We start from the raw sequence: 24092 nt of genomic DNA on the forward strand, positions 1-24092 counted from the left end.
CAGTGTTTGTCCAGGGAAATACTGTGTAGGCTATCCAAGAAAGACAGCTGCAGATCTGGTGCTTGCAGCCATCTCATCTCTAATGAAAAACTTCACTCACCTGATCCAAGCAATCCAAAATCTTCTCAGTTTTTGTTCAAATTCCACTGAGATGCTAAGTCTGAATGAAAAGTCAAGGAAAAAGTTTCAAAGAATTATGTCAACAGGCAAAATGTCTATAGTAAGAAGTAAGGACGAGTGCCCTCTTAAAAGTATGCTAAGCTAGGAACAGCAGAGGAGATGAATCAGACCTTATTTTTTGGCTGCTGAGGGTCTGGATCAGGAAATGTGGTTCAGGCCCAGTTGTAGCTAAGGTAGTTGTGTGGCAATCAGCTTTGACAGCAGGTGCTGGTCTGGCTGTGCTGGAGCATTCCCTTTGGAATCTGACTAGCATAGCCAATCCAGTCACAGGGCCAGCTAAATATAGTTTCCCAGGCCTCATAACACTATCATCAGGGAGATAGAGCTGAAGTCTTGTGGGTAGCTACACTGCGGTAAGTATTGGGCGTTTAAATGGCCGCTGCAAATAGAATAGTCACGCAGGTTATGTAGGTATCATTTGATGGTGTAAATTGGTCCTGTTTAAAGTAGGCATTAAAGGTATCACTGTATCTAAATGAATTGTACATTGATCTGAACTTTGTTAATGCATGTGAAGTTAATTTTGATGTGAAATGTAGTTATGTAACTGGCAACTTAACTATGCGGGAGGAAGCACTGTTGTTCGAAAGCAAAAAGTTGTTCGAGAGCAGATGTGCACTTCATCTTAAGTGTTTGTTGTGTGTTGCCAGCCAACTCTGGGACTTTTGACTGAATTGGACATGGCCATGCAGGCCATGACAGCTATGGCATTTGACCCACTTGGTCTTGGCTGTGCCTGATGGTTTAATGACATGATATAGTGGACAGCAAGGATATAAGACTGCTTAATTTCACACAGCGGTGCTCCAAAGGTTTATCATCCACATACATCAAACCTAAGGGGACCATCGACACGCTAGTGTTAAGTTGTGAGAAGTGTATAGCATTACAGAGAGTTAAGGACATTAGCCTATAACATAACTTCCATATTAGCATTCCACACTGTAACTACAGACTGTTTATACATGGAAATGAGAGACATAATAATACATAATAAGAGTGAAGATTTCCCACATCCCTCATTTACATTTATTAGCATTCATTTTATAAGCAACTGACAACAAGAGAAGAGCAAAGTGGCTTGGTTTTAAGGTTATGAAGTGATTAAATGCATCAATACCACAGTACACCAAATTACAGTTACAACAGTAAAATTATGCTAAATTAACATGGGATCTTCTTCGTAGAGTAGATGACAAATTAAACACAATGTACTATTGTATACTATGTACCCCTACACCCAACACACACACACACACACCCGTCCCACACACTTTTTAAAACAAAGTTACGCCACTGTTATAAAGCAGCTTTTATAAACATGCTTTAAAAACAACATTACCGGTGTGCGTCTTAAACAAAACAATGGCAGTGACATTTAAGATTTGTCAGTGCCTGTTGCTTTCACTTAAAACAGCTAAAGCATACATTTTACTATGATACTCGACTTGTCTGTGAAACCGCGGGATAATCTGATAAATATGTCTCGTTCCTAAATAGAAAAGCTACATTTAATGGTGGGTACATGTCTTACCGTGGCTACTGCTAAAACTGCCATTTGCATTCTGCAAACACAGGAGCCATAGCTAAACATCTCTATCAATTATATATATATATATATATATATATATATATATATATATATATATATATATATATATATATATATATATATATATATATATATATTTTACTCTTTAACTTAAAATTAATTTGATATCGTTACAAGAAGCAAACTGATCAGATATTGCAGTTTATATAGTAGGCTATAAGGCTACATAGGAGATAGCCTACATTGACGCCTTATCTTTTACGACAACTTATTTTGAAGCAGAATCTACAGTCCTAAACTACTGAGTGCAGGGCCCACCTGCTGGCCAAATACAGGCAAAACATCTCAAATAATATTATATTATTAAATAATATAATACTAATAAATAATATAATATTGGACACTGTTTCACAAAACTAGTATGGATTTTTCACTAATAAACAGCCATTTGTAGACTACAACAATCTGTAGTAGGCTACAATTATTATTTTTTTAATTCAATTAACACGCATTATTATGAAAAAATGCGTAATTATTTGAAAAAGGAATCATTGATCAGATAAATGCATAAATAAGGATAACAAATTTATTAATTGGCATTAAATTATAAAACATTTAAAATATGCTGTTCTTCGTCCTCGACATCACAACTTAATCTCGGCCATCTCAGGAAACCGTATCACCACCTGTAGATTTGATAGTTTCACCACCTGTAGATATGATAGTTTAATAATAACACACATTTCAGTCTTGCATCTATCAATGTTTTAATGATGTTAATGTCCGCGCGGCGGACTCCTCCCCGTTTCGAGCGAGCATGCAGCTCCGCACACCAACATCAGCAGACCCGCTCCTCTCAGGCCGCTGGGGGAGCACAGCTCGGCACACTGCACGGGACGGCGAGAAAAAGTCAAAGGGTTAACTTGGACACACATGCGGCGGTGTTTTGATTAAAAAAACCCATCCAAGTGTACATTGAAGCGACGTTGTTATTCGCTGGATGAATTTTCATTGATATGGGATTTATTTTGAAACGTACACACGCACGTAGTTGAAGGATATAACTCCAGTATGCGGCAGTTTTGAAACAAAGGGGTCTGGTCCGGAGCGCCGTTGTCTCAGTGGTAAGACATGCTGTTGTCTTATTAAAGAGTGTTATACTGTTTCCTATGTTTCATTTTCAGCGTCTGTTTCAGTCTAGATGATCGCGGTCGATTATGGCGTCTTACCCGAAACTCATTGCTTTATTCGTTCACAACTCTCGTGTATAGGCTATTTGATATCGCTGTAATACTAGGGGTCTCGTGGCGTGCCGCAGGGGTGGATGTGCGGCTCCGGTCACTTCATTTCGGACCGATTCTTTTTGTTGTTGTTGTTTGTTTAAGAAATAAAGTGACCTTGTAACACCGACGGTTTGACTGTGTTTATGTTGTTAATTAAGTCTTCCACAAATAACTAAGACAAAGTCGTGATTTCTGGGATGGAACTAGCGGCTGTTGTAGTTCAGCGTGAGATGAACTGCTTGAACTTTGCTGGACGACTTCAAGCTCACAGTAAATTTAGAAAATAATTTCCCCACAAGCAACCACTTGTATCATGTCTTTAGTTCTCCGGAAGAACTGTGACATTTGCCCTGAAATAGAAGTAGGGTAGTTGAAGTTCCTAAACTGAACAGGAATTGCTTCTTTCCCTCTCACACTCTTGTTTGTGTTTAAGGATTGGGGCCCTTTCTGAATGGGAAAGATGGAAACGGAGGGGCAGTGGTGGAAAAGCCAGCTCGCAGCGGACATCCATCAGTCTCTGCGAATTAAGGTGAGTTGAACAGCTTTGTCACAATGCAGTCTTAATCCAAGTGTCATTATCCAGGCCTCCATCGCTTGGCTTGATTGCCAAACATTAAACCAGGATTGGTTTGACTTGCCCAAGCTTTGATGGGGAAGTGTGAAATGTCACACAGCCCTCAGAAAATGACCCCTGATTGTGGCTTTATGATGGTTCCTGGCCATCGCATCATCTACATTTGTATTCAAAACACACTTACCTGATCATAATCATATTAAATATCATCTACAACTAGGAACGCTTTCCTAGGACTTTGTGACGAAATCTCCAGGGTCCTCTATTTTTACCCTACTTTTAGTTTAAATTGAACATAATTTCTATTTTTTTTTCACTTTAAAACTACTGTCATAAATGTGTATTTTTATGTTTATTTTTATTGTTTTTTTTACAAAACGTAACGTGTACACACACGTGTATATATATATATATATATATATATATATATATATATATATATACATACTGTATATTTTACTATATATATATATATCTATATATATATATATATATTATTCAGCAAATAATGTGAAGGTCTAGACCAGTGTAGAGCTTCTATGTCGTTATTGGTAAACTGGACACAATTTTGAGTTGGAACACTAGGAAGTCTATTGCTAAACCATGTGAACTTTTGTTTCCTCACTGCTGAGTGAATTGCACCCATCAGACAGTGAGGTTTAAGTGCATTTATTTAGTGCAGTCTGTTGTCCTTTTATTGTCCGTCCTGTTTATTGTGGGGTGTGCTCACATCCGGCCTGGAATGTGAAGTGTTCTGTCTGCGTGTGTGGGTTTGTACTTGAGTTTGTCTGTTAGCTTGAGATTACTAAATCCTGCTGTGTTTATTCAGCATGTGTCAAGGAGTGGAGAAATGATGTATGTGACAGAAAGTGGGTTGCATGGACTTTTTTTTTTCCGTGGTACATTATTCTCTTCACCATCTGGTTGGTCAGAGTTGCACTATGAAATTGTGTGATGTGTAGTGGAGATGCAAAGTGATTCAGCTGTTTAGTGAAATATCTGAAGGTTGGTGGATTTGATTTAGACAGAACAATCTCTCTCTGTTCACCAACGTGCATTGCTCAGTTAATGTTCTGCAGAAATGTTTACGGGATAAATCTTTGCACAGATAGGCTATAGTATAATTTGTTTTGTGTGGGAGGTTGGCAGACTTCACCTCCCACTACGTCAATACCGAAAGCTAAGAGGCTTTGAAATTAATTGAAATCTTTTAGGAGGTTAATTAGCAGCCTTGCTCTTAATTTTGCTCAAATGTTGTTGTTTTTAACACAAATTAAATTTAGCAAGAATGTTTTCTGTAATGTTATGTTTTCCATCACTTTAAAATGTGTTTAGTCTGTCTTCAGCAATGTAAATGTCTTTTTTCATGTGTGTGTGATGCTCAAATGCCAATTCCTATTTTATCGTGCGCAATCCATAAAAATGTAAGACCACAAAGAGGTGCCAAAGCCAAACTAGTTTTATTTCCTCTAGCTTTACCTTGTTATAGTATTTATAGATGCTTTGAAAATGGTCACAATTATTATATAATAATAATATTATAAAGCTTGTTCTCTTGAAAATGATTTGCATCAAGATATGCAGTTGACAGTCTGATTCAAATACAGCAGCAGCTGTAGGGCTGTCTAAATTGCGAGCAGGCCCTACAAAAGGGCTCCTTGAGAGGGTCAAATCCCAGCCCCTCACCCCACGGGGGACAGATGGCAGTGAGACATGATGGCTAGGCCTGTAAAGGAACCAGCTTTTTCCTCAACAGCCATTATAAAGTGGCACACTCTGTGGGACTCATGTCTGGAAAGAGTTTGACAATTTAGCCGCTTATTAAGTGTGACTGTAGCCTTTACGGGTATGTTTGAATTGTAATTTTTATGCAGTTGGTATCAGATGCATAAAAGACTCTGGTTTGCTTGATTACAAAGAATGCTGGCAAAAGGACATTACTATAATGGGTCTTATGCATGAAAAAAAAAAGTAATCTATTTTAACACTGCAACTCTATGTAAAAATGGTTTTAGATGCAATTTAAGCTCTTGGTTCATAAGTTTTTACTTTTAATCTGACATGTTCTAACTTCTAACCCTTTTACAAATATATTTATTTTACTTTAAAAGTACAATTACCATCATACTAATGTCACAGAATAATACGTTTTTTACATTTAAAGAAATAACATGCATGTCACATGGTCCTTCAGAAATCATTCTAATATGCTGATTTGGTGCTTTTGAAACATTTGTTGTGATGCTTAATATATTTTTGAAAACCGTGATCCATGTCAGGAATCTTAATGAACAGAATTTAGAAAGTTTAAAAGAACAGCATTTATTTGAGAACTCTTTTGTAACGTTATAAATATATTTTCTGTCACTTTTGATCCAATTTAATGCATGTTTGCTGAATGAAGGTATTTATTTCTTTCACACAAAATTTTTTGTGGAAAGAAATTAATACTTTCATTAAGCAATATAGATAAATATATTACGGCTGTCACGATTCCTCAATTAAAGTCAAGTGCTTTATTCCTATTTACTTGTTTACTTGTTTACTTTATTGCAATTTACAGATTAATCGTCAAAATACCGGAAGTGGCGCATTCCATGGATGAGAATTCATTAACAGCATTATTAGACCGTTTTCTAAGGCTGCACAATATATTAAAACCACTTGACAATATAATGATAATATAGCTTAGTGCTATTGTGAAATCACAAAGGTTGCGATTCAATTAAAGAAACAATACTTCAGATGCAAAAACCTATAAGTCCGTCTGACATTTTTCTTTTAAATCAGCTTTTTTTTTTCAGGCTCCTATGTTTCGGTTCTGTAATTTCACTTTAATGGGAATGAAAAGGTTATTAGTCAGTACTAAAAAATGCCTTATTTTCAAAAATGTCACTTTGGCCAATTCAGTGGTGTTTAACAATATTGATTGTCTTTTGCTACAAAACCAAATTTTTGTAAGCTCTAAGCTCACCTCTTTGGACAATACACAGTAAACAGTTGCAGAATCACTACTGCCCCGTGACCACGTCCGTACCGTATTCAGGTCCAAGTGCTCACAGCTCGAATGTGACCCGCGGCCGGTTCCCGATCCCACTCTATCTCTCTCCAGTCACTCCTCACTGTCCTTTCGGAATAAAGGTAAAAGGCTTTAAAAAATAATTCACGCTGTATAACCATAATGACACAAAATGACAACATAAAACAAAAACATTGATCTGTTGGTGGACTAGTGGGTCACATTCATTCACATATCACCTGAGGAAAATAAAACGTTGCACACTTTGTTTATACAGCCTCTCTTGTAATTGCAACTTTATATATCCTGTGCATTTTTGTATACCCTGTGTAGTTATATACTGTATACATATTTACATATTGCACTTTTTGTGTGTATTTTGTGTTTATTCTGTAAATTTGTACACTGTTAATCTTTACTTTGTGTATAGTATGTTTGTATTTTTGTATAGTAGTGTATTATCCTGAGAAGTATGTCTGCTTATGCATTACAATTTCCCCATTGGAGATTAAAAGCATCCATACATACATGACACAATAACTACACCATATACGCTACGCTCAGAATAAATGTAAACTGATATATGTCAAATCTAAACAATCCATTGTCATAAAATGTACATTTTTAGTATAAAGTCTTCTAAACTTCTCTTTAAACAGGATAAAACCTTGCAGCTTGATTTTTGAAAGCCGGCTCATACACACGCCGTCATTCATCTTCAAATCATATGATTTGATTTGCGTCTTCTGATTGGTTCTGTGATCTACGAGGCTTTTTCTGGCAAAGGGAAGTGGACTTTAGAGGTTTCTGCCAACGAGCCAGTATTTCTGAATGGGCTGAGACTGGGATTTAGCGGGTTTGAAGCGAAATATTTAATCAACGTGTACCGTATTTTCCGCAGATTATAAGGCGCACCTTCAATGAATGACCTATTTTAGAACATTAACTGTATATAGGGCGCACCGGATTATAAGGCGCATAAGATACTGCAGTCAAACGTTTGACTGGGTTTGCATTATGCATCCACTAGATGTGCTAAAGGGAATGTAGCGAGTGCGCGGCGCCGGAGACGAGGCGTTTATCAGTAAGCGTGAGCGCGCTGGGGCGGGCACGTAATTTACATTCGCAGCCTGACTCATACGAGTATTCATGTGCGGCGGCTCGCTGACAGCAACAGCTGGCTGTTTTGAATGAGACGACCCGGTTACTGTGAACGGGGAACGCTTTATGAACATTCTGTGACGCGGAGCGTTATTAATCAATTGATCCAATTAACCAATTGATCCATATATAAGGCGCTCCGGATTATAAGGCGCACTATCGTTTTTTGAGAAAATTAAAGGCTTTTAAGTGCGCCTTATAGTGCGGAAAATACGGTAATCTGTGCTGAGAGCATTCACTCAATATAGAGTCCTCTCATTTATGACAGAGGTGGCGTTTAGCAGCTTTTGCATCTGAAGTCTTCAAATATATGTGCTGTGTGTTTCAGAGTGAAGCGCGACGCATTAATTATTTACATGCGTACAGGTTACATGTTTCTTCCAGTGTCTGAGAGCGGTGCGCAGTAAATGCTGCTCTACACAAACTCTGTCTCTGCATGCGCTGTTTGTTTGGGTTTCCAACGTCTGACACGCTTTGTGTTTCATAGCGAACTGTTGCACTGTTATAATTGAAATACACAGAGCGCATCTCATCAGCTCGGTTAACAAACTCCATCTCTGCATGAGCTGAGAGTTTGGGTTGCTTATAACTTTCATGTTGGTATGCAACGTTATGCGTGTCATTTCACCAGATTTGTAAACCTATGCCAACACAGGACGGACGGAGAATACATCAGTGTTCTGCAAATGGTTGTTCATTGTGAATTCAAAATAAAAGTTTAAACCCTTGCTGCAAGTTAGCATCTTTAGATGTCCACATGTTCTTGTTCGAGAAATGACACTGGCTGTAGCATTTCTGTCATAAAGAAGAGGCTAAATAATAAAGATTAAGTGGACATTTGGATTAAATGTTGTTTGGCCAATACAACATTAAACAAGAATTTGATCATGCTGTAAAATGTAATAACAACAATTACATGCAGTTTATATCTATCTACCATGTTTTATCTTTTTTTTTTTTTTTTTTATAATGCACCATGTTACAATATTTATATATATCGTACTACGGTATTAAGTAACAAACCCTTTCTCCATAGGAGCTGAAGTTGCCGACGTACCAGGCCCACTCTCCACAGATCGGGATGCGCCGGTACTTTGCTGACCTGCTCGCTGTTCTCAGTAACCGATACCAGCTGTGCCCTACAGCACGTCACCTGGCCGTCTACCTGCTCGACCTCTTCATGGACCACTATGACGTAGCTGTGCGGCAGCTGTACGTCATCGCCCTCTCCTGCCTCCTCCTGGCCAGTAAGTCAAAGAGTAATGTGATCGCGCTGTAGTTGATGCTTTTATGTGCCTGTGCTGCTGGTGTTTGATTCCCTGATCCGGCTGTAAACTCACTGCAGGTAGCCGAAGTGAAATTGAACTCAAGACATTTCATTTTCTGACTGCTCGCATTGAACGGAGCAAGCGTGTTTGACTCTAGCTGGCGGTTGTATTGTGCCTGTGTGACAGCTGTGTGCATAAGAGGGCATGGCCTCCGATGGCCTCAAGACCTTTTACTCAGTCTCCAAGGCAACCTATCCAGCGCACAAACCAGAAAGATACAGCTGCGTTGGCATGATGCAAGCCCCTAAGTCTAACCGACGATTTCTGGTAGATTACGAAAGCAAAAGGAGAGAGGCCGTCTTGCAGTGATGCAGACGTGTCGCCTGATGTCTCCAGTAGATTTATAGCGACGGAAACCAGGAAGTTTGACTCGATATACATGTGCTGCGTAATGTGGCATGGCGTGTTATCTGTGGTGGCACGTCTGCTTACACACAAAACAAAGCGGGACAGATAAGATGGGGGGGGGGGTGACTTGTGTCGCAATGTGTTGGTGTTTTTCACAGATTAAAATCTGGAGCCTAGATCAAGGCGGCCGAAAACAGATTTCGTAATGACAGTTATTAATTCAAATTGCTTTCTGCATATGCATCTGTGCTTAAATGACCTGAATAATCTAAAGGTTGTCTTTAAATGCCAAATCTCTCTCGTGCTTCTGTCCCGTATTATGGCAGACTCTTGTTGGGGGAGGGTTGTTTTGCGCTGGCCGGCAATTGGCAGTGTTCAGGCATTAATTAATTGCTTTCAACTGAATGAATAATGGCTTTGCTCATGCTCCTTGTTAAAATATCCCTCCCGTTCCCGAAGTCATTGATTCAGACGGCTGTGGGCATTGTTGGGTTTCTATAAGAGTCGCCTGGAGTCAGTGTGTGTGGGACAGGGCGCTTAAAGCTGAGAGCTTAGCAAAGTTTCCATTCAGACCAAGATTTATTATGACAAATTGTAGGGAGATGCTCTCTTTGCATTAAACAAACTTGCTTGTGATTGCATATTATAGAAAATCCCATTTTACGATTGATTTTAGTGTTGTTCGTGCGCTCCTATTTAAAGGTTAATCGTACACTGCCTGTCAGTGTTGTTAAAAATTATTTTTGTTTATTAAAATAAAGCTAAAAAAAAAAAATATATATATATAGGATGAAACACTTAAACAAAAATTAGAAATGCTATTTTGGCAACTAATGGAAATAAAAGTACTAAAATGACTAAAACGAATACTGAAATGAAAATAAATGGTCCCGTTAGTTAATTTTAGTTAATGTTAATACATTGTATTTATTAATCTTTGTTAAAGTTTTAGTAAATAAAAATTCTTCTTCATTTGTTAGTTCATGTCAGCTAAATTTCATTAAATAATGTTGAATTATACAACTTTTATTTATATAATGTATTAATAAACATTAAAATTCACATTAAAACTAATAAATGCTTTAAAATTATTTTTCATTGTTAGTTCATGTTATATAAAGTAGTTAACTAATGGAACCTTATTATAGTGTTACCAGATAAATGAAAGATATATAAAAACTAATAAAAATGAAAAAAGCACATAACAAATACTAAAACTGAAATTTAAAAGAAAATGGCAAATATAAAAATAAATGCTAACTGCAAATATGAAGGAATATTATTATAATAATACTACTAAAATAACACTGCTGCCTGTCTAAAGCTCATTTGGTTTGGTTTCAGTTTTTTTTTAAGCTTGTATAATTTGAAGTCAGAGCGTAACCTCGTATTAAGTCGGTATTAACACTGGATGATCACCCTGAAGGCTGAGTCTGCAGAACTTGCACCATGCCGAGAGCTTCAGCTGAGAACATGTGAAAACATTACTCTCCTAAAACAGAGGAAAGGAATCAAGACTTTCAAATCTAATTTTTAGATGATAATGTTCAGCGATGAATGATGGCTAAATGCAGCTTGAGGATATGCATGGACGAACACTTGAGCGTGATGTTATCAGCACAATTAGCCCCCCACACCCACCCGCTCTCATTCTTTTTGCTGAAAACTTTGGAGGAGGAGAAGAGGGCGAGATATCAGGCTCATTTCCTCTCCTGAGCTGAGGTGGTGGGGGTTTGTTATGGTAACCGGTTTAAAGCACAATGCATGACGTGAAACTCGTTTTTCTTAATCATATCTGATAGCATGTAAACATAAAAAAGGTAATATTTGTGGATATTAAAGGTTTATTCTCTGCATGTTGAAGGAATAATGAAATCAAGATGAGTTGAAAGCTTAATCGTGTTACATTTCCATCTTTATCAAGAAGCCCTGTTGAAATAGCATCTGTCCTGTAACTGATGGGGCTGCAGCTCAGAAACGGTGTAGAGTAGCAAGTCAAATGCAGGCTGGCCCTTTCCTCAGAAGGACGAGGGAGGAGGGGGGGGCTGAGGGGCATGTTTGAACTCAAACACTCAGCAGGGTTCCTGATATTCAGATTAGTGTGACAGATTCCCCCTCGAGGTTTGATGCTAATGAAAAAGAATTTGTACACCCCAGGTAATTAAGAAAAGACGTTGCGCAGTGTTGTTGTTTTTTTTTGTGTGTCAGCTGGGCACTTTTGACTGTGAAGGTCCACCCGTGTTTCCTGTTCTGCTGCTGGATACAGTGAAACGAATAAAAAGTTGTATTTATCCTGGGGTTTTTTGAGTTCAAGTCTTATATATATATATATCTTATATGTATATATAAGAGAGAGAGAGAGAGAATAGTAATAATATATATATATATATATATATATATATATATATATATATTTATATATAGAGAGAATAGTAATAAAATATATATATATTTATATAGAGAGAGAATAGTAATAAAATATATATATATTTATATAGAGAGAGAATAGTAATTATATATACAGTATATATATCTAGAGAGAGAGAGAGAGAGAGAGAGAGAGAGAGAGAGAGAGAGAGAGAGAGAGAGAGAGAGAGAGAGAGAGAGAGAGAGAGAGAGAGAGAGAGAGAGAGAGAGAGAGAGAGAGAGAGAGAGAGAGAGAGAGAGAGAGAGAGAGAGAGAGAGAGAGAGAGAGAGAGAGAGAGAGAGAGAGAGAGAGAGAGTTATATATATATTTATAGAGAGAGAGAGAATAGTTATATATATATATAGAGAGAGGGAGAGAGAGAGAGAGAGAAGTTATATATATATTTATAGAGAGAGAGAGAATAGTTATATATATATAAATATAAATATATATATATATATATATATATATATAGAGAGAGAGAGAGAGAGAGAGAATAGTAATTATATATATTAGGCATGTGCCGGTATCAAATTTTCATGCTGCGATTAATTGATTGAGCTTTTATCACGGTATACGGTATTATCACGATATTTTAATTGCACAAGAGAAACAGACGGATTGGGGGTATCTAAAAAAAACTTGCATCACAATGTGTAATTGTGATTGTCAAAACATTAATTTTATTTTTTAGTGACAACATGTTATAATGTTTACATGGTACAGTTACTGAGGCTACTGTTTGTATTATTGCTTAACACAATTTTCATGATTTCAATTAAATTCTTGGATTTAATTTCAATCTTGATTCAATATTGACTCATTTGGATAAATATTAGGTAGGCTACAGTAGATAGCCTGCATTAAATTTTTTCTCAAGAAAAAATATATCTCACATAATGCTGTAAACATACAGAGAGAAATTAAATATAATGCATACAATATAAATATAATAATAATATAAATATAAAAATGTAATATGCCGTAATTTTCATTATAATAACAATTATATAATGACAAGTAAACATATATTAAAATATGTAATGTAGTGCACATATTTAGCAAAATACTCCTCTCTATAGCTATTTTCTTATAGTCAACTAACATTAAATGGCTTTCCTGAGGTAAATGTAACGTTCTGTGACAAAATTGTTCTCCTGCAGTGTTATTGACCTCTTTCCGTGGTTGAAAAACACTGATTGATCGAAAGTACGTATACCTTTCGGTGGGTTGTACTGTATCTTTAATAAAAAGTAACAGATGATCGGTTTACTTGATCTGAGGCGCGCGATCTGTCACGTCATTTACAAGCACCAAAACAGTATTTATTGTCTGAATTTCGTTATAAAACCTGAGAGCTGATATTTTTTTCATATCAAAAGTAACCTGCTCTGTCTAGTCTGTCGGTGTCAGTGTCCTCTTTGCTCCGCGATTTTTCTCTGCGTGAGAAAATGGATGTGTGGCGCGAGACCGTGTGAAAGTGTCAATTGCGTGAGTCTCAAGCTGCTGAATGCGTGAGAGTTGGCAGCCATGCGGGGGATAAATAGTCGGCAGCGTTCCTCCTTCCGCCGTGCTTCTTTTCCATGTGAGGATTGTTTACATTAGACTAGAGTGCACACTGCATTCACACAGTGCTTATACATGTGATGTGGGGATTGTTTACATCAAAGTGCGCACGTGTTTTGCGCAGCATATACGCATTGTTTTTTTAAGCGGTTGATGGAAAATGAGCTGATGCGCGTTGTAAAAATCTAAATTCGGATCTATTATTTTTCACGGTATTTCGAAGTCCCCGCGATAACAATATCGTGCATATTCATTACCGCGATTTATCGCATTACCGAATACCGGCACATGTCTAATATATATATATATATTTATAAAGAGAGAGAGAATAGTTATATATATATATATATATATATATATATATATATATATATACAGGTCCTTCTCAAAAAATTAGCATATTGTGATAGTTCATTATTTTCCATAATGTAATGATAAAAATTTTACTTTCATATATTTTAGATTCATTGCACACCAACTGAAATATTTCAGGTCTTTTATTGTTTTAATACTGATGATTTTGGCATACAGCTCATGAAAACCCAAAATTCCTATCTCAAAAAATTAGCATATTTCCGCCGACCAATAAAAGAAGTGTTTTTAATTAAAAAAAAGTCAACCTTTAAATAATTATGTTCAGTTATGCACTCAATACTTGGTCGGGAATCCTTTTGCACTGCTGAGGTGTTATGGAGGCCCAGGATGCTTCGATAGCGGCCTTAAGCTCATCCAGAGTGTTGGGTCTTGCGTCTCTCAACTTTCTCTTCACAATATCCCACAGATTCTCTATGGGGTTCAGGTCAGGAGAGTTGGCAGGCCAATTGAGCACAGTAATACCATGGTTAGTAAACCATTTACCAGTGGTTTTGGCACTGTGAGCAGGTGCCAGGTCGTGCTGAAAAATGAAATCTTCATCTCCATAAAGCTTTTCAGCAGATGGAAGCATGAAGTGCTCCAAAATCTCCTGATAGCTAGCTGCATTGACCCTGCCCTTGATAAAACACAGTGGACCAACACCAGCAGCTGACATGGCACCGCAGACCATCACTGACTGTGGGTACTTGACACTGGACTTCAGGCATTTTGGCATTTCCTTCTCCCCAGTCTTCCTCCAGAATCTGGCACCTTGATTTCCGAATGACATGCAAAATTTGCTTTCATCTGAAAAAAGTACTTTGGACCACTGAGCAACAGTCCAGTGCTGCTTCTCTGTAGCCCAGGTCAGGCACTTCTGCCGCTGTTTCTGGTTCAAAAGTGGCTTGACCTGGGGAATGCGGCACCTGTAGCCCATTTCCTGCACACGCCTGTGCACGGTGGCTCTGGATGTTTCTACTCCAGACTCAGTCCACTGCTTCCGCAGGTCCCCCAAGGTCTGGAATCGGTCCTTCTCCACAATCTTCCTCAGGGTCCGGTCACCTCTTCTCGTTGTGCAGCGTTTTTTGCCACACTTTTTCCTTCCCACAGACTTCCCACTGAGGTGCCTTGATACAGCACTCTGGGAACAGCCTATTTGTTCAGAAAGTTCTTTCTGTGTCTTACCCTCTTGCTTGAGGGTGTCAATGATGGCCTTCTGGACAGCAGTCAGGTCGGCAGTCTTACCCATGATTGCGGTTTTGAGTAATGAAACAGGCTGGGAGTTTTTAAAAGCCTCAGGAATCTTTTGCAGGTGTTTAGAGTTAATTAGTTGATTCAGATGATTAGGTTAATAGCTCGTTTAGAGACCCTTTTCAGAATATGCTAATTTTTTGAGATAGGAATTTTGGGTTTTCATGAGCTGTATGCCAAAATCATCAGTATTAAAACAATAAAAGACCTGAAATATTTCAGTTGGTGTGCAATTAATATAAAATATATGAAAGTTAAATTTTTATCATTACATTATGGAAAATAATGAACTTTATCACAATATGCTAATTTTTTTAGAAGGGCCTGTATATATATATATTTATAGAGAGAGAGAGAGAGAATAGTTATAAATATATATATATATAGAGAGAGAGAATAGTAATTATATATATATATATATATATATATATATATATATATATATATATATAGAGAGAGAGAGAGAGAGAGAGAGAGAATAGTAATTATATATATATATATATATAGAGAGAGAGAGAATAGTAATTATATATATATATATATATAGAGAGAGAGAATAGTAGTTATATATATATATATAGAGAGAGAATAGTAATTATATATATATATATATAGAGAGAGAGAATAGTAATTATATATATATATATAGAGAGAGAGAGAGAATAGTAATTATATATATATATATATATAGAGAGAGAATAGTAATTATATATATATATATATAGAGAGAGAGAGAGAATAGTAATTATATATATATATATAGAGAGAGAGAATAGTAATTATATATATATATATATATAGAGAGAGAGAGAGAGAATAGTAATTATATATATATTTATAGAGAGAGAGAATAGTAATTATATATATATATATAGAGAGAGAGAGAGAATAGTAATTATATATATATATATAGAGAGAGAGAGAGAATAGTAATTATATATATTTATAGAGAGAGAGAATAGTAATTATATATATATATAGAGAGAGAGAGAATAGTAATTATATATATTTATAGAGAGAGAGAATAGTAATTATATATATATATAGAGAGAGAGAGAGAGAGAGAGAGAGAATAGTAATTATATATATTTATAGAGAGAGAGAGAATAGTAATTATATATATATATATATATATAGAGAGAGAGAGAGAGAATAGTAATTATATATATTTATAGAGAGAGAGAGAATAGTAATTATATATATATATATAGAGAGAGAATAGTAATTATATATATATATATATATATAGAGAGAGAGAGAGAGAGAAACAGTAATTATATATATATATAGAGAGAGAGAAACCGTAATTATATATATATATATATATATATAGAGAGAGAGAGAGAGAGAGAGAGAGAAACAGTAATTATATATATATATATATATATAGAGAGAGAGAGAGAGAGAAACAGTAATTATATATATATATATATATAGAGAGAGAGAGAGAGAGAGAATAGTAATTATATATATATATATAGAGAGAGAGAGAGAATAGTAATGATATATATATATATATAGAGAGAGAGAGAAACAGTAATTATATATATATATATATATATATATATATATATATATATATATATATATATATATATATATATAGAGAGAGAGAGAGAGAGAGAATAGTAATTATATATATATATATATATATATATATATATATATATAGAGAGAGAGAGAGAGAGAGAGAGAGAGAGAGAGAGAGAGAGAGAGAGAGAGAGTAATAAAATACAAATGATTTGAAATAATGTGTTGTAAACTTCATATTTGGTTGTCTCTTCTATTTTGTACTTTTATTATATTTCAGGAGTGGATTTCAAATATGAAGGTTATATTAACTTGAAAACATCACAGCATTTGTTTTTGCTTCTTTTCAAAAGCGTTTTATGTATATATTGTATTGTTTTATCTTTGTCCAAGACCCAGACTTTTATTCTTTAAATATTATTGCATTTTGATATAAATTTGGTAAAATACACATTTAAACTTAGAATGAAATAATTGTAGACCAAATTACCATTCAAGATATATATATATATATATATATATATATATATATATATATATATATATATATATATATATATATATATATATATATATAAAAAAATCAAATTACGCTAAAAGAAAATATTTAATTGGGCATTTAGGAAACATAAAATGCTATTTATAAAATTCAGCCTGAATACTACTAAACGCTATTTCTTATTTGAAAGAATATCAGAATTATCCTGATGCATGTATACACTGTTGAGAAACTAGAGCGAGAGTGAAAAGCGCATTTTAAAGAGTGTTTATTTTCTAAAAGTCCACAGAAACTGAAGTGCTCATAGCTGAAGAAACACACATTCTTTTGACCGGTTAATCTCTGGGGTTACTTAGAGTAAATATTTTAGGTCGTAGAGTTTTGAGTGTGTGAATACATGGTGTAACGAATTACTTACTAAATCTGTGAGAGCATTTATTAAATTAACATCTGATTCTTCTAATAACTGAACTTTTATATAACAGCTTGTAGTAGATGCACAGTTTTATGTTATAATAAATGCTTTTAATACAGCAAAATATTGTTAAAATCAAAATTCAAAAAATTGGTACACATCCATATGTGCAAAGCGAGTATATGATGTAAAGGCCTGATAGTGCTTTAAGATGTAGCATTTCATTTAATAGGACAAAGACCTGACGTTGTCTATAGAATGCGTTTATTGAAAGTGTCAAGGAATGAAGGAGTGACCTTGGTTTCTCATTGCTGTTTGGACTGTCTCCTCCACACCAGCCAGTGATCTGTGGGGGACTGGGTGCGCTCAACCATGAGCCGCAGAAGTCAGAGGTCGTGGGGCCCTTATTGTTGGAGCATTAAACTGCAGGGGAAGCAATACTAGGGAGCCTTGGACTTTGGGGAAAAGATATTAACACCTAGCACCTAGAGTCAGGAAGAAGGGGAAACCAAGGGAACAAAGGAATTCTGCAGAGAAGGGCTAATTCATCATGAGGCAGCTGTGCTCTTTCATTACAGGAATTCATGAAATGCCTCACCTTGATGCCAATGCATATCCCTTTATAGAAACTTAAGTGTGTGAATGAAGCACAGAGATGTATTGTTCTTAGATCAAGAATGTTTTAGATCTTAGTGACTTGTGAAAAAAAAGAGAAATCGCTATAAAATTCCCTTGCTTTCATCCATTGCACATCATGAATCTCTGATGTGATGTCTGGGATAACAGCGGGATAATCCACAGGGAAATGCATTTGTATTTTAACATTGTAATTTAAACAAGAATGTAACATTGATCAAATGAAATTTGAGCTGAAATATTTGCTGGTCTTTTTTTTTCACAGGTAAGTTTGAGGAGAAGGAGGACCGTGTGCCCAAACTGGAGCAGCTGAACACTCTGGGCTTCATGTGCAGCCTGAACCTCACCCTCAACAAGCGGGACCTCATCAAGATGGAGCTGCTGCTGTTGGAGACGTTCGGCTGGAACCTGTGCATGCCCACACCTGCACACTTCATTGACTACTACCTCCACGCTGCTGTCCAGGAGGGAGACCTACACAACGGCTGGCCCATCTCCTCCATGTCCAAGACCAAAGCTTTCATGGACAAGTACACACACTACTTCCTGGAAGTCTCTTTGCAAGGTAAGAAAAATAGTCGTTTTATTTTAAATTAAATCAGTAATAATAGTGATGATGAAACATTTAGCAATTAAAAGTGTAGCTTGAGAAGATCAATTCATATTGTAAATTAAATTTGATAGACATGTTATGATTTTTATATCGTCATTATATAACAAACCTCTAATACACATTAGCGTTTAATAGCTTGGAGTCTGTACGATTTTTTAAAGGAAGTCTCTTATGTTCAACAACAACAGTACAGTAAAAACAGTTATATTGTGAAATATTACATTAAAATGTAATTTATTCCTGTGATTTTGGAAATGTAATTTTCAGCATCATCACTCCAGTCTTCAGTGTCACATGATCCTTCAGAAATCATTCGAATATGCTGATTTGCTGCTCAAGAAAACGTTTCTTATTATCAATGTTGAAAACAGTTGTGCTGCTTAATATTTTTGTGGAGACAGTGGTACATCTGTTTCAGGATTATTTGATGAATAGAAAGCTCAAAAGAACAGCATTTACTTAAAATATATATATTTTTGCAACATTACTGTCACTTAATCAATTTAATAGGAGTATTCTATCAAACTAAATCCTCCTGACCACAAACTTTTGCACAGTAGTGTGTATTACATCATTAAAATAATGTACAACTCCTATAATAATTTTGAATACAATGTACAATAGTCAAAATATGTGACCGAACCTTAATTGAATAAATTATTTTTTGTTTTTTTCCCTTGGCAACTGTAAATGGCCTACTGACTAATGAACTTTACAATTACTAGGTGGAACAACAAAAATGATGTACAATAATTACATTTTAAAATTTTAATATTTTTAATCAAATGTAAATGCATATTTTATTTTGTATCTGCTTAATAAATAATCATTAATTGATATAATTTATTGCTTGTTTTTAGAGTCGTTTTATATGCAAGCCCTGTGCCTAACAATCTCTTAACCATGATATAATCACTGAGGATATAATATAGCGTGTTTGTTGTAGATCATGCCTTCCTGAGCTTCAGGCCCTCTCAGGTGTCAGCTGCATGCATAGCTGCGTCCAGAATCTGCCTGCAGATCTCCCCCAGCTGGACCACTGTCCTCCACCTGCTCACGGGCTACTCCTGGGATCATCTGACGCAGTGCATCCAGCTCATGTTACTGTAAGAGCAAACCGCAGTATATACCCTCGTTCATGCAGCATAATAGGGACTTTAAGCAACAGCCTCTGGTGGAACGGCAACGGCATTCTGGCGCGACTTTAACTGCTACTTCACGACGTTCTACTGTAACCGTTTACTACGGGAGTACAGCTGATTTGCCGTAGTCGCTACTGCGTGAAAGATTAAAGGGACATTGTGTAGGAATTTCTCTCATCTAGCGGTGAAATTGCATTTTGCATTCAAACGAATTGTGCTCTCCAGTGCCTCGCTTTTTCAAATGCGTATTGCATCTATGGTAGCTGTTATGGACCAAAAAGCTATGACAGGATGTCTTCTACTAGCACTTCGTCGAGTTTTCCTTCGGGTGAACAGGTTTGTTAATTCAAACAAAGTGCAACTTGACACAACAAACAAACGAATGTTACAGTATGAATAATAACAGTGCAATTCAGCCTTTTAAACTTGCCGGGGCAGCGACAAACGCCTCTCACTGTTACGTGACGCTGGCTCTGAATGAAAACGCGTTGTGGAAACGTGTTGGCCTAGTACTTTTTGACCCTCTCTGCTATTATAGTTTTTCAAGATGGCGGAATGGCATGGAAGCCTCCGTGGACCTACCAGTCACATGTATATAAAGATAATAAATTCTTAATTTACGAGGATAAGTCAGATAATTGGCAGAGGTATTTGTACACTATTGAGGACATATTTATAAATAAAAATATTGATTTTAGATAATAAAATACCTAAAAAACTACACATTATCCCTTTAAGAAAGTTATGTTTTATGGTATGTGGCATTGTAATTGTTTATGTATATCATTAAATGCCTAAAGCAATCCTCCTGCTTTTTAAAATCACTTTCTTTATTTGTATTTTTTTCAAATTATTAAATTATCCCCTACGCCGTACTCTTCACTGTTGCTTAGTGAGTTTTGCGTTCTTTAACTACGGCAGTTAAACGTTTACTTCCGGCTGCCGTTGCCGTTCCATCAGCAGCTGTTGCTTAAAGTCCCTAATGTTCCCTGAAGTAAACCACACATGCTTCACTTCACCTTGCCCTTACTGTTGCCTTTCGTTTCATTTTTCAGCGCTCATGACAACGACGTAAAAGAGGCCAACAAATCCAAATCCTCCCCTTCCGCCGGTCAGAGTCTCCAGCCACAAGCTCTCATCCCCCCCAGCCCCGCCACCCCCTCTCTGCAGAGGCAGCCCACCTCCAGCACCCAGCAGCTGCTCCTCCAGGCCAGCAACTACCCACAGCTCTCCCAACACTCGCCGGCACTGTCCCAGCTGCACATGCTGGCCGACTGCCAGGCCCTGGGACCGGTGGTCTCTCGGGAATATCTGCAGCCTCACCAGGCCAGTCTGCTTTCGGCCTCGATGCCGGCCAGCTCCTTCGCTTCTTTCCCCAGCTTGGCGTCGGGACTGCGAGGCTTGCCCCTCCCGGGTCCCATCTCCATGCAGGTGAGCATGGGACCCGAGCGCCACTGCCTCGGTCTGACTTACGGGAGCGGTTACTTGAGCTCCCACCACACCTTCACAGCCGGCTGCTTTGACAGGTGACGCCAGGAGAGGGAGGACAAACTCAACCTTGGACTGCCGCCGTCCTCCGCCCTCTCCGCCCCCGAGGGGCTTCGTCTTGGACGCCGACGAAGACTTTCCAAACAGAAGGCCAAGAGTCGAGCAGACCCCACGGAGGTTATAGTATTAACTTAAAAAACAGCCTTTAAGCTCTCGTTTTTTTAGCTTTGGCTGCTTCCTTTTGGGATTTTTATGAACTGAGGATGTCTATTTTTTAAGATTATTTAGCCAAGTGAGGACCTTCTTCCAGTGCTGTGCCACAAACTGTCGACCTCAACAAAAAGTAAGGATGCTCTTTTGACTTAGGGATTATGACAAATATCCTTTTTTTTTTAAGCATACAGCCTTAAGAAGAGAAATCGTGGAGATCCGTTCCATCCCACCAGCATTTTCAAACGAGTTCTTGAACTTTCACACTGGATTTTGCTGAATGGTCCTTTGATGCTGCTGCTTTTTATATGAACCGATGGCTTTACGACCAAGAATCCTGTCTCCCTTCTGGTCTTGTTTACAGTGACATGCCACATATCAGGGATGTACAGATCTCTTTAATACACACACACACAACATACCATTGAACCAGCTGATGTTTTTATGAAGTAGCTCCTTTTGTTTCTTGCCGATGCGGTCCGTAGAGAAGGTTGACGTTACGCTGAGGCTCCGGTTCCCTCAGGCAGATGGAAGAGACGCCCCAGGGGACGGAGGCATCTGTGCTGGAGGAAACCATGCTTTACTAGTTCCTCCTCTCCACAGGGAAAAATAGCCATGATCGCCCTGCAGTTCTGCCGTGCGCTATGAAGACGACTTCATTGTTCCTATCAGACACTGTGGCTCGTAAAGATTACCTCATTACGTTCACATTTACCTCCATGGTCATGCTAAGAACTAGTTTAACCTCACCGCTCGGGTTAGAAAAGATGGTTCTGCTGTTACAGTGTGCTTCAGCTGTAAGGTTATACCTTTAGATTTACATTTTAGTCCAGACGTCTTGTTTCTGTTAAGCAAACGGGATATTTTAAAGCAGACTGTAATATTTGGTCAAAATATTTGATTATTATTGTTGTAAACTAAAGATAAAATTAACCAAACATTCTTCTTTTCTTTTTTTTTAGACTACACAATGAATTTCTTTATGTTGACTGGCCTTAAGACCAAAGTGTCTGCTTTACGTCCTGCTGAATGAGAAGCTTTTTCAACCACTTTACTGGACTTTGGATCAAAATCTTTCTCCTAGAGTCCTGAACTTTGAACTACCTCAATATATTTCCATTTACTTGCTGATTCTGCAGGGCTTGTCTTTTCGTTTTATGTTTTTTCTTAATTGGTCAGAACATTCATGTGCTTCGTTGCATTTTTTTTAAATCCAGAACTTAGTTTTTTTTTGTTAAAGTCCTGTGTTTTGTATAGGTAGAGAACAGTGTTCACTGTAACAGACACGCACTGTTTGATATTTCAAGTCATTGTCTTGTTGAAGCCTCTGTGTGTGCAATATGTAATCATTAGTTTGTTACTTTTTAGACTGTATATATTTTTTTCATTTTGTACCACTACTTTTTTACTATGTAGAATTAGTTTTTCGTTGGTTTGGTTTGTTTTAACACACGATTACTGCTTCCAGGCAGTGATTTATTTTTCCACCAAGAAAATGTTGCACATTGCAACCAATGTCTCCTGAATCTCTAGACATTTAGTAGACTAGAGAATCGATTCTGCTCATTCAGTGATCTAATGGGTTTATTTAAAAGCCTGTATTTGGGTAGGGGAGGAGATAACAGGTGTAAATTGGATGAAAACCCCAGAAATAAAATGAAAAGAAAAAAAAGCACAAAAGCTTGGTAAATGTTTCGTTCATGTGTGAATCATGCGTTTTGAATAGAAGCTGGATTTGCATGGCTCAAGGCGAGTTGTTTCATCTGAACGTCTGGACTCATTGCACATGAAAAGGTCTTTGGAGGTGGTGAGGGGGGCAGGGGGAGGGTGGGGGTGGGGTTGGGTTCATTTGGCTCCACCCCAAATACCACTGCCCTCCCCCCTTCCTCCCGTGCTGGACTGAAGACAATGGGGGAGATTCCTGCCCCACATGGTGGTTCTTCCTGTCACTAAACACCACTAAACAAATAAAGCGCATCCAACTGAGTACCACTGATCGTTTCAGAGATAAAAGCTCTCGGGCTCAAAGAGCAGCCGACAATAGCTACAGTGAAGTTGGTGGAGTAATGGGCAAAAAGTAATTTTTTTGTCCGTGGGTGTTTTAAGGAAACATCTGTGTAGTGTGAAACAGAGAAGAAGAAAAGATTTAACATAGGAAGGTACAAAGATCATTTGACTATAGTGGTAATAGTTTTAAACTAATACAAAGTGAACTGTTTTTTTTTTTTTTACACAAAGAGTCCTTTAAAATAACAGAGGCAGCCATGATGTAGCTTGGTTGACATGTTAGACCTTAAAGGGATAGTTCGACCAAAAACATTCTTTACTATTTCTTCTGTAAAACACAAAAGAAGATATTTTGAAGACTAACACTGTTTCGAACTTCCATTGTATTTTTTGTCAATGTGAACTGAAACGATTTGGTTATTAACCTTCTTCAAAATATCTTCTTTTGTGTTCCACAGAAGTCAGTCAGTCATATAGGGTGAGTAAATGACGGCAGAATTTTCATTTTTGGGCGAACTATCCCTTTAAT

At 37.0% G+C, this 24092-nt stretch overlaps 1 protein-coding gene across 1 annotated transcript; it reads left to right on the top strand.

Annotated features, from left to right (window-relative positions):
• Positions 1–2531: 2531 nt before the first annotated feature.
• Positions 2532–23236, top strand: ccnjl (cyclin J-like). Its single transcript, XM_077233438.1, has 6 exons — positions 2532–2856; positions 3449–3544; positions 8806–9016; positions 18369–18668; positions 19663–19822; positions 20914–23236. Exons 2-6 carry the CDS (start codon positions 3467–3469, stop codon positions 21386–21388), a joined length of 1224 nt encoding a protein of 407 aa, XP_077089553.1. The 5' UTR covers positions 2532–2856; positions 3449–3466; the 3' UTR covers positions 21389–23236.
• The last annotated feature ends 856 nt before the right edge of the window (positions 23237–24092 follow it).

Source organism: Siphateles boraxobius, unplaced genomic scaffold, assembly GCF_051911475.1.
Source record: "Siphateles boraxobius isolate OS27281-9 unplaced genomic scaffold, OSU_SipBor_1 18, whole genome shotgun sequence".
Taxonomy (NCBI): domain Eukaryota; kingdom Metazoa; phylum Chordata; class Actinopteri; order Cypriniformes; family Leuciscidae; genus Siphateles; species Siphateles boraxobius.